At 41.3% G+C, this 11,382-nt stretch overlaps 1 protein-coding gene across 1 annotated transcript; it reads left to right on the top strand.

Moving 5' to 3' along the window:
• Positions 1 to 339: 339 nt before the first annotated feature.
• LOC112249296 (zinc transporter ZIP13) lies at positions 340 to 11,158 on the top strand. The gene is made up of 10 exons (XM_024419110.2): positions 340 to 616; positions 1,601 to 1,948; positions 3,202 to 3,315; positions 5,007 to 5,140; positions 7,815 to 7,937; positions 8,159 to 8,248; positions 9,126 to 9,176; positions 9,386 to 9,518; positions 9,895 to 9,994; positions 10,147 to 11,158. Exons 1-10 carry the CDS (start codon positions 355 to 357, stop codon positions 10,220 to 10,222), a joined length of 1,431 nt encoding a protein of 476 aa, XP_024274878.2. The 5' UTR covers positions 340 to 354; the 3' UTR covers positions 10,223 to 11,158.
• The last annotated feature ends 224 nt before the right edge of the window (positions 11,159 to 11,382 follow it).

Here is an 11,382-nt window from a genome sequence, read left to right as displayed (position 1 = left end):
TACTTGTACTTTTTTTTATTTTTTTTCAGTCATTAATTGTACTTCTACTATCGTGAACTTTTCACAAATGAAGCATTGCAGGCAAATGCCAAATCTGGGGTGTAATCATTGCAGCGTTGGGCGGCAGGTAGTCTAGTGGTTAGCGCGTTGTGCCAGTAACTGAAAGGTTGCTGGATCGAATCCCCGAGCTGACAAGGTAAAAATCTGTCGTTCTTCCTCTGACTTGCCTTGCTCAATTACAAAAAAAGAAACGTTTCGTCTGTTGCAAAACGTTTGGCTACAGCAACCGTTTACTCTAAACGGCAAAAGTGAGTTTCTATTGGGTAGGTCCGTCCCGTTTAAACGGTTTCCCTGATGAATAGACCCCATAAACCTAAACTACATTTCATCCCTCCCTCTCATCCAAATCCGGGCCATGCTGTCAGGAATAAAAATACACTTCCGGTGACGTGGCTCCTCTGGAAAAGTGGAAGCCGTGGCAGGAATGTTGGCTGTAGCAAACAAGTAGTTATCTGCAGCATCAGCAGGAGAGTGGAACAACGGCTCTATCTAGCCTGCCTCACGGAGCTGGATGGCAGGGACACACTGGTGCAAGAACTTCAGGAATCACAACAGGGTAAAATATATTATCATTTTTTTCTTATGTCACATTACTTATGTAGTTTTTCTTTTAATATGACTGCGTGATTTTAGCAATCCAAACTAGTTGACTTCAACTTTCAAAGCTTGAAATGCTAGGCTTGGCTAGTTAAGCTTGTTATAGAGTTTGTTTGTAGACAGCCAGAACTTTCCAAGTAGCAGGGCGAATTAAATATAACTGATAGGCTACTGTTTTTTGGCAAAGTAAAAACAAAATTCACCTAACTAGCTAAATACATATCTAACGTAGCAGATACAGCAGTTGCTACAGTGAGTACATTAACTAATGTTAGCTGGCCTACAAATTGTTACAATTCATCAATGTTCAAATGTTTGGGCCTTTCCGGAACTTGTGCAACATTCGCTTGTGCTATGTCATAACTTTTACTGCGCGAGCATCATTCAAGATATCAGCATCCTATATCTATCGTTGAAGTAAACATGCATTTAATTTGTTCCTGCAAGCCATGTTTGCGAGGTCTCCACAACAGCTTCCAACTTTTTAGTGTTGTCTTTCTCCCTTAAATGTGAGTTTCGTCGACGGTGAACAGCGCTCTGATGGACACATTCAAAATGCGACGCTGGCGTGTAGACAGGGTATCACACACAACCATATAAAGTTAATATAATAATATTTTTAGATATTTGGTTTAGTTCAAGTCAAAATGCTGTGAAATAGGGCCCCTTAGACACGTTTTCTTAGATATTAGCAGACCTAAGCAGTTGCTCGTGGAGCACTTTTTCCATCTGTTTGTGTGGAATGACTACCCTACCAAGGGATGCATTTTGTCCTGTCCATTTTGAATCTATCGTCACCCATTAAATGTCTATACAAACTGCTTGGCAGTGAATGTGCATACAATTTGTTTGAGAAAGCATCTATGTTGAGTTAAGACAACATGCATTATCTACATTCTATGATGACCTCTCCATCTTGCAACATTGTCCTTGTTGGTTGCAGGTGCTCTCTGGAACGAGGGACGGATGAAATCAGGAGGTGGTAGGCCCAGCTGGGCGTTGGCTGCACTGTTCACTGGTGTTGCCCTGCTGGTTGTCTCATCCAGAGGGGCATCCAGTGGTAAGAAGATGTCCCAGGCAGCCATGGCTCATGCCACAGCCACAGCTGCTGGATCAGGCCCCGGGCTTCCAGATGAGCTCCTAGGCTTCCGGGCCTTAGCCGACTTCTTTGCAAGTGAACGTGCCGATGTCTGGCTCTGCTCTCTGGTTGGGTCTGTTGCTATAGGCCTCACTGGAATTTTTCCCCTTCTTGTTATTCCTATTGAGGCAGGAGAGGCCCTCAAGACAGTGGGTAAGTTGTGACCTAAACTGATATGTGAGCTTTGCTGTTAGCCAGACTAATGTAGGCCTTCTCTTTCTTCTGAAAATGAGCCACACTGGATAGGCCTCGATCACCACACGCGTAATTAAACAGTCACTGTAGGCTACCTCAGGGTGACTTACCATTAGGCAGAAGAGGCAAATGCCTCACATTATCAAGGGGCCCTTGTGAGCTGGGCATAAACTTATCATAAAATATATTTTAAATAGTTCTGCTGTGTTTTTTCTAAAGAGCCATTTAAATGTAGAGCAATAGCCCCTCTATTTTTCCCTGGTGAGGAAACTGCTGCTAATGAGATGAACCATGTGGTTTTGAACTCTGCATGACCACACCCTTTTAAACACAGCCTATATCGAGGCCACAGTCACTACCTCCAAAGCTGTGTTGCTGATTTCTTTTTTCTTTCTTGTTTCCTTGAGTATTTAACCATGTGAGATACCGGTACTATTTATGTGCATATAGTGTTAAAAACTGTTAAATTATGGTCAAATCTCACTTCATTTGCACTGTTGGATTATCCTTTTGGCTCACCCAAATCCTGCTGTTTGTTTTAGGACAAGTTTGTATTAAATCAGTATTTTTATTTTTTTGTTACCTACAGAATTACTTTCTCTGGTATCACTGACATAAGCCTAGACAGACAAATGTGTCAAGGGAAATGGTGCTGAATTGGGTGTGTCCTCATTGCCATGCTGTATTCTGAACTCTCAAAGAAGAGAAACCAGGCCTCTGTATTGCATTTCAACACATCTCAGAAAACACAATTAACACTGAAGGGCACTGGCTTTTGTCGGTCCTGGTCCTTTGTGCTTATTAGTATTGGTAAGGATAGAGAAGTCAAATCACTAATGCCATCTTGTAATATCATTACAAGGGCAATTGCATTCTCTGAAGCTGTTCGTTCAGAAGTTTGAATATATTGGATCTATTTTTTTTCTATCGAGAAATTACCCAGTAGGCCTATTTCTTTAATTCAGTCATAGTCATCATTAAGTCATACTTCATGCAAAGATGAAAATGTTTAAATAGACAAACATGCAATGGGTCTTAATTTGAAAGCTAAAGTAGAAAATCACTTAGTCCGTAGGTTTATTTTAGATGAAGCCTGGAAATGTTTTAGCTCAAACAGGGAAGAACCAGCACTTTGTATGTCATGGATGATACAGCCTACCTCAACTAAACTTTTCATTATTACCATCTCTTGTTACACTCTGTGTTTCCAGCTGGCTGTCGGAAGCTAAAGCAGCTTCTGAGCTTTGCCATTGGTGGTCTCTTGGGTGACGTGTTCCTCCACCTGCTCCCAGAGGCTTGGGCACATTCCCACTCCTGCAGCCCAGGTGGGTCAACTTTCTCTCTCAGGCACCCTCCTGTTCTTTCTATACCCTTTATCCCTCCTGGAGACATCCCCATTTTAAATTGCCTGTGCTTATTTCCCCCCACCAGTATACCTCTTCTGACCCTTCACACAGACCAGTGGAATTCCTGTGTGTACATAGGCTTGCTTATCACTTTTCTGACATGTCAGCAATATTGTGAAGATAGGCTGTTTGCAAAAACAGTTGATTTCAACACTTTTCAAGCTGACAGAGCCAGACAGGGAATGAGAGCTAACATTCCCAGGGTACCACATTTATTTTTTGAATAAGTGAATGTTGGAAGTGCAGATATTCTCGTCAAATATAGCATTTTACAATGACTCTTCAAAGTTGTTTTAGTGCAAACATATAAACTAAACTAAAATATAAATGCAACACTTTCAAAGACTTTACTGAGTTACAGTTGATTTAAAATAATTATAATAATCTATAGATTTCACATGACTAGGAATACAGATATGCAGTTATTGGTCATCTTTTTAAAAAAGTTAAGGGAATGAGTCAGAACCAGTTAGTATCTGGTGTGATACTAACCATTTACCGATTGCAGTGCGACACATCTCCGCATAGAGTTGATCAGGCTGTTGATTGTGGCCTATGGAATGTTGTCCCACTCCTCTTCAAGGGCTGTGCTAAGTTGCTGGATATTGGCGAGAACTGGAACACCCTGTTGTAAACATTGATCCAGAGCATCCCAAACATGCTTATAGGGCGACATGTCTGGTGGATATGCAGGCCATGGAAGAATTGGGACATGTTCAGCTTCCAGGGATTGTGTCCCTGAGACGGATTGTGCAAAACCACAGTTTCATCTGGTGGCTGGTCTCAGACAATCCCGCAGGTGAAGAAGCCGGATGTGGAGGTCCTGTGCTGCTGTGCTTACACGTATTCTGCAGTTGCGATCATTTGGACATACTGCCACATTCTCTAAAATGATGTTGGAGTGTTGGCTTATGGTAGTGAAATTATTAAATTCTCTGGCAACAGCTCTGGTTGACTTTCCTGCTGTCAGCATGCCAATTGCACTCTCCCTGAACATGGGCTGTGGCATTATGACAAAACTGATGATTTTAGTGGCCTTTTATAGTCCCAGCACATGCTGCACCTGTGTAATGATATGTAAACAGACATGCCTCTCTGTCATCTAGAGCACTGTTTCCAAACTCCAGTACCCCAACCTATATATTTTTTTTATTGTAACCCTGGAAAAGTACACCTGATTTTTAACTTGTTAACTAATCATCAAACCCTCGATGATATGAATATGGTGTGCTTGTCTGGGGCTACAACAAAAATGTGTACTGTTGGGGGTACTGGAGTTGAGAAACACTGATGTAAATGGTAAGGAATCATGTCAGCTCTATTCATGGCATTTCTATCTACAACATTTGGCAACTTGATGTGACCCAGGATTAAGTTTCCCTAACCTGAGGTCCTCTGGTTGTCATGTAGAAATACACTTTAAAATGCTTTGCTGACTTGTGATGTCCTCAGTGGTGATGATGAGCAAACCTAAGCCATAGCTGCATTCCACTGATCCATGTGGAAGGGGGTCACCATGCAATCCTAGAGAGTTTTCCAATTAGTTTGTCATCCCTGTTAGCGTGTGAGAGGCTCCATTTTTATGTCTCTTCCATCCTCCCTGTGTGCAGACGAGAGCCAGCTCCACTACAGGACCCAGGGCCTGTGGGTTATCATGGGCATGCTGTCCTTCCTTCTCCTGGAGAATATGTTCCCAGATGAGAACAGCCAGGAGGACTCCATTGGTAACAGCCAGCATGTCCCTGTGAGTAGTTCAATGCTGTTGTATTATCCATGTTGTCTACATGAAATGAAGCGCAACAGAGTGAAGTCAACTCTTTAATAGCCCAAAATTATTTAAAGATGGTGGGCATGTCTTTCCAAAGAAGGTGAATATCAGGCATGTAATTACACACCTCATCCCATATGCTGAAACCCTCATATATTTGTTTAGGTGTGTCCAGTGCACCAATGCTCTTTAATCCCTTTACTGGTACCAAAGTGGCACTGCTCTTCCATGCGGTGGGGTGGCTAGTGGATCAGTTGGCTCTATCTAGGGCTTTCTGTTTGATCTGAGCTGGTCTTCAGTGGATAACTCTGATCTAAACTTAAACAAGGCACATTAGATCATCTTGTTTGATAATGTTGTGGCTGAATAAACCACAATCAGTTTTTATTCTACTCTTCAGTGATGAATCATTAGCATTTTAACTTCAACAATCTTAAGGTAATGAATAAACAGTGCTGTAATGACACATTCTGGCTGAATGGGAATCTCCCAGAATGGTCTTGTTTATAACTTTATAAGTGGAGTTTGATTCCAAATGGAAAATAAGTGAGTCAAACAAATGTCATAAGCTAGGTTTCCATCCAATTTGTGACAGATGTTCATGTGAATATTATAAAATATGCATTTAAAATAGTTTATTTTTCACATTTTCCCTCCAGAGGTTTGTTTCTATCAAACGGTTGTTTTGTGGATAAAAGGCTGTGATGCAGTGTACATAGAAACCACTTTGGTGCTAAAGATTGTCATGTACCGACTAAAAAAACAATTTTAACTAGGAATGGAATGTCTTAAGAACAAATTCTTATTTACAGTGACTGCCTACCCCGGCCAAACCCGGACGACGCTGGGCCAATTGTGCGCCGCCCTATGGGACTCCCAATCAATCGGCAGCTAAGCACAGATAATCTCACTAGCATTCAAAATAATATCCTCAATATTTATTGGAAAGGAGCATTAGGCTCATGACTGCGCACCACCCTATGAAGTTCATCATAACTTCTTTCATCCGAAGCCTAATAAACTGGGCAAGCTTTTTCTAGTTGTAGTAGGAGGACCATTCAACATAGCATTGCGTGACTTCAAATTTACCTCGACATTATGGTAATTCTATCAACAATTACTCAAATTGTTTCCACCGCAATTTGAGTAATTTATTTTACCGACACAAAGATCCCCAACTTGTTGAACAAGCAATAATGAAATTGTACCGACACTTCCTGTTTCCGTCCCAGCTGTCATGATTTTTTATTTTTTTTGTATACGGTATAACTTTTTAATCTGGATGGAAACGTGGTTACTGATGCAGGGACCCATTGTGCCATAGCCCTGAGTATCTATCTGCTAGACACGCTTGGGATCAAAGCTGTATTCTCTCTCTCCCCTCCATTTCTATAATACCAGTGAGACCCTTTTTCATATGGGATTTGGAGTGGGTATTAGTGCAGAGTATTAGCTTCGGGATTCTTTTGATGTTTTGGCATATAGGGGTATGGAGTGGTTTTGGGTGGTGCATTTTCCCTGTCTGACAGTGTGGATTTAGATGAGTTGAGATGTTCTCTGCTCTGTAGATATGGGAGAGCTTCTTGTGGAGTATGTAAAACAGAGGTACACAATTGCAGTCTTTTGAAGGCCTTAATGTCTGTAGGCTTCCTTTTTTTATCCATTTTATTCCACTGATATAGTCAGCTCTAAGTTGCTGATGGAAAGGTAAGGATGAAAACCAGCACTTTTAATAATACTGCATTTGTGATCCCATATGCTAAAATGTTCTGTTATACAAGAGATAATTCTTAGTTTAATTTCAGGTATTTCTGTTTCTTATCCTTGTGCCCCATACATCTTGCAAAAGGTGTGTGTGTACCACTTTCCTCTTCCTTCTCCTTTGCTCAGGAGGAGGAAGATTGGCATCCATGTCTGGGCTCATTCATTGTAGCTATTTATAGAGATGGGGAGGAAGCAGCTGCTACATCTACTTCAGAGAGGCCAGAGGAGAGTGTTCAGGGGTGGATAGTGAGACTCGGGGTAGATCAGTGCTAATTCCACAAATGGAGTCTTATCAAGCATGTTTCGATGTCTATCAAGATGCCGCTACTATTCAATTTAGAGACATGGGTCATGAATCACGATCTCACCTGGTGTCAAACTCTCCCTCTCCGATTAATTAACCAGCCCACTCACACATTAGGAGACAGATTGATATTTTTAGAAGATATGTATAGTTTGACTTCTTGCTTGTGGTTCGGTTACAAAAATGGAAACCATTTCCCAGCCACATTTAGAATACAGCAGGATATTTCCCTCATTTAATTTAACTATTAAATGCCGCCGTACTGTAAATGGCTCTAAATGAGGAAGGGACCAGGAAGTCAGCCCTGCTCTGGGAAGGAGAATGGCCTGAGGTAGAATGAGTTTGTTTTTTGTTCAAAGCACGCAAATTCAGTGGAAGATGTGATGACTGCGACAGGAATTTTAGGATGTACTGTGCAGTCAGTGGTTGGAGGAGAGAAGCTATGGGTGACATAGAAACACAGTACTGTAGGTTGATTCAATGGAATGTATAGGTGTAGTGTACTATGTAAACCTTTGCATGCTTTAGAATTTCCTGTTGATTGGGCTAATACCTGTTTGTTTTTTTGTCACCCCTTCTCAGACCTCCCATAGCTCAGACTCCAGTAGTGAGGCGTTGTCCCACATCAATGGGCACCATTCAGATACGTGGAGCTCGTCCTGCAAGACAAAAAGCAGCTTGCAGCAAGTGCCAAAGAAAATAAAGGTAAGTTGGGTAAAGTTTGTCTGACGGGATATTGTTCATTTTAACAAGCCATATGTAAATTACAAAAGGGAGAAGAATCTGGAAGTCTCCACCAAAATGAAATCCTCTGTACTAAGTAACCCCTTTAGCTTTATATATATATATGACTTCAGCGTGAGTCAGCTGTGGGATCCTTTGAATGTTAATCTGTACAGACTTGGTTCTGTGTGTCTATCTGGCAGATGAGTGGGTACCTGAACCTGCTGGCCAACTGCATTGACAACTTCACCCATGGCCTGGCTGTGGCAGGGAGCTTCCTTGTCAGCAGGAAGGTGAGTTGGTCTGCAGAACAGTCTGTCCAGGTGCTCTATATTAAATAGTCACCATGTGTGGGTTTTTAATACATGCGAATTAAACCTAATAGCACTTACTAATTTCAATGCAAACATTTCAACAAAATGCAACTTGGTCATAAACAATGCATACAATACTTCAACATAGAGCCGACTTAGTACAGACTACGTACAGTATGTTATGGAAGGTGGTTGTTTTTGCATTTGAGAGGCTCATGCCCATCTCGTGACCATGATTGGCATAGGACCTAAACCCCTTGGCAGACTTGTAGATATCTGTATCAGCTCGCACTTAGCCATAACATTCACTATTCTCAGCTCAGTCCACTATGGGCATAATACTGCACCCCTGCTTAAGAGACTAGTTTCAACAACACAATTCTATGCTTTTAATACTAATTATGGTATTGTCATTATTACAATACAGAACATTGAGTCAGGACATTGAACACCATACCTTGCTATTTTCTGATATATAAAAATGATTACATTACCCACTGTTGTGGGGGAGAAAGTCCAGCTGGAGAGGCATAAGGCTAACAGCATGAGCCAAAGGGAGAGTTTGCCAGAGAGGAAGTAAACTAGCTAGATTTCTCTACATCGCTCACACACATGGGCATCCTACTTATTTTGGTTTCTATCTGCACTCATATTTCTATATGCAGGCGTGATGGGGTTTATCAAAGTAGAAGCTCAGTTGGATCCATGAAACAAAACATTGTCATGTATACACACTGTAATGTAGTACAGGAGAGGCGTTATCAGTGTTTGAGTAGTTTAGAATCGGAAACATGTCTTGTACAGTATATATTTTCTAGAGCCTGATCAGAGACATGTTATGTGTATTTCCTGACAGGTTGGGTGTCTCACCACCTTTGCCATCCTGCTCCATGAAATCCCCCATGAGGTAAATTCAAACTCGCTATTTTTTTTTATATATATTTTTTTGTAACATACTTCATGCCATTGAAAGCTAATTTTGACTTTTTTTTTAGTCATGAATTAAGTTCTAGTTGATATCCCCATCTTTTTTTGCTTACATAAATGGGCTCTGTGACACATTGCTTGTATGTGAATCTGTGACGCATTGCTTACTACATGTTTGCTCATCTCTAGGTGGGCGACTTTGCCATCCTGCTGCGTGCAGGGTTTGACCGCTGGAGTGCCGCCCGCATGCAGCTATCCACAGCCCTGGGAGGGGTGCTGGGGGCCTGTTTCGCCCTGTGTGCCCAGTCTCCCAGAGGGACAGGTGAGCCACCTAGCATCCTCCATATACAAAACAGCAGCGGAGCACTGAAACTATAGTCCCACACCAAGTGCTCGACTTGGACTGAAATAAGGAACCATACTTATTTTGGGTGCCGGTACTGTTTTATATCTAGGTGCAAGAGATCCACAATACTTCTGATTTAATATTCTATAGGAGGTGCAGGAGCTAAGCAGTAGACCAGTAAGTGCTGGTACTCCGCTCCGGTGAGCTCCTGCCCATGTCGAATTGTCCACACCCTTGGTATAGGCTATCAAGGAACCACATAGCCTTCAGTGCTTTGGCCTCCAAGCAGCATGAAAAGTTTAATTATGAAGCCAAACCAAATGTCTCATTCATCCCACTTTATCCTGTGTAGAAAATGCAACAGCGTGGATCTTACCATTCTCCTCGGGAGGCTTCCTGTACATAGCCCTGGTCAACGTGGTGCCTGACCTTCTGGAGGAGACTAGCCTCGGGTATGTACACTGGTCAGTCTGGACAGCCACTGACCACCATGCAAATACCCACTAAGAGACTAAATATGCAGAGCGGGAAACAGTGTTACACTAATATGAAAATGAATGGGCAGACACTGAAGCAAAAAAATAATAAGAATCTGTTTTTCCAGACACTCCCTGTTGCAGATCCTGCTCCTGTGCTGTGGCATTGCCGTCATGGCCGTCTTGTCTGCCGTAGTGGATTGAGCTCAAAAGACATGCCTGTGTTACCAAAATATAATTGAAAACATCACAGCAACATTCACTGGACTGGGAAACAATCCCTCTTTCTATACAGTTTTAAGTCCTCAGATTGTACTCCATTGCCTTTTTTTTATGGAACTATTTTTAATACTCCTCCTAGTGCCAAAACATCCTATCATCAACATGGAAGTGATCTGGCAATCAGAACGGCACCTTGAATCATGATACTTGCTTTTTCTATCAGGAATCTAGACCAACTGTGTCCACCTTGTCTGCTGATCTCTGACTACTGTCTGTGTGGACACTAATGTGCTAAACCCAGAGACAGACATTCTGAAATGGCAGGAGAGCCAAAGAAAGCTTGTTGAAGCTTTCATGGAAGTGACTGGACTATCTGAGAGCATCAGACCATAATGGGCAGACACTGTCTCATTCTGTTTTATTCCATGTATGCACATACTCAAACAGGTCTTATCAGACACATATGAGCAGCTCATGCATACTGTATAAACTTAATCTCACATGGCTTTACCATACTAAAATGCATACACATTTCCTTACATTCTTCAAATTGTATGCTCATGTGTTGCTTTTTATTTGTTTTCCTCTTTCAGGCTAATTTATATTTATTGTATCTTATTGGTTTCTGTATCTGCTTGTACTGCCTAGTATTTATTGAAGTATTTCAGAAAGTAACATGGTGCAATGTTTTTGTCATTCTGTTACGATTTCCATCACACACACACCATTTGCTTTTTGTGTAGGGTTAATCTGTTACACCATATTTTTGCTTGAATATACATCAATGTATTTTTCAATTGTATACAATGCTAATTTTGATGAGACACTCAGACATATTTGGAACTCCTTAATTATAATGAGAGCTTAATTGTTAAGGAAAATCTGATTTAGAAATGTAATAAAATATTATGCAAAGTATTCACACCCCTTGATTTTTTTTCACACATTTGTTACAAAGTGGGATTGAAATTAGTGGGGGGGGAAATGACAGTACTCATGTCAACGTAAAAAAAAATATATAGGAAAATGAAATCACTGTCTTGATTATAAGTATCCAATCCCCTGAGTCTGTTAAACAAATTTGGCAGTGATTTACAGCTGTCTCTGGATAAGTCTTAGCTTTGCACACCTGGCTTGTACTA

This window comes from Oncorhynchus tshawytscha, linkage group LG04 (assembly GCF_018296145.1).
Source record: "Oncorhynchus tshawytscha isolate Ot180627B linkage group LG04, Otsh_v2.0, whole genome shotgun sequence".
Lineage (NCBI taxonomy): Eukaryota > Metazoa > Chordata > Actinopteri > Salmoniformes > Salmonidae > Oncorhynchus > Oncorhynchus tshawytscha.
Note: the sequence above shows the minus strand (reverse complement) of the source record. Positions and strands in the feature narration are given on the sequence as shown.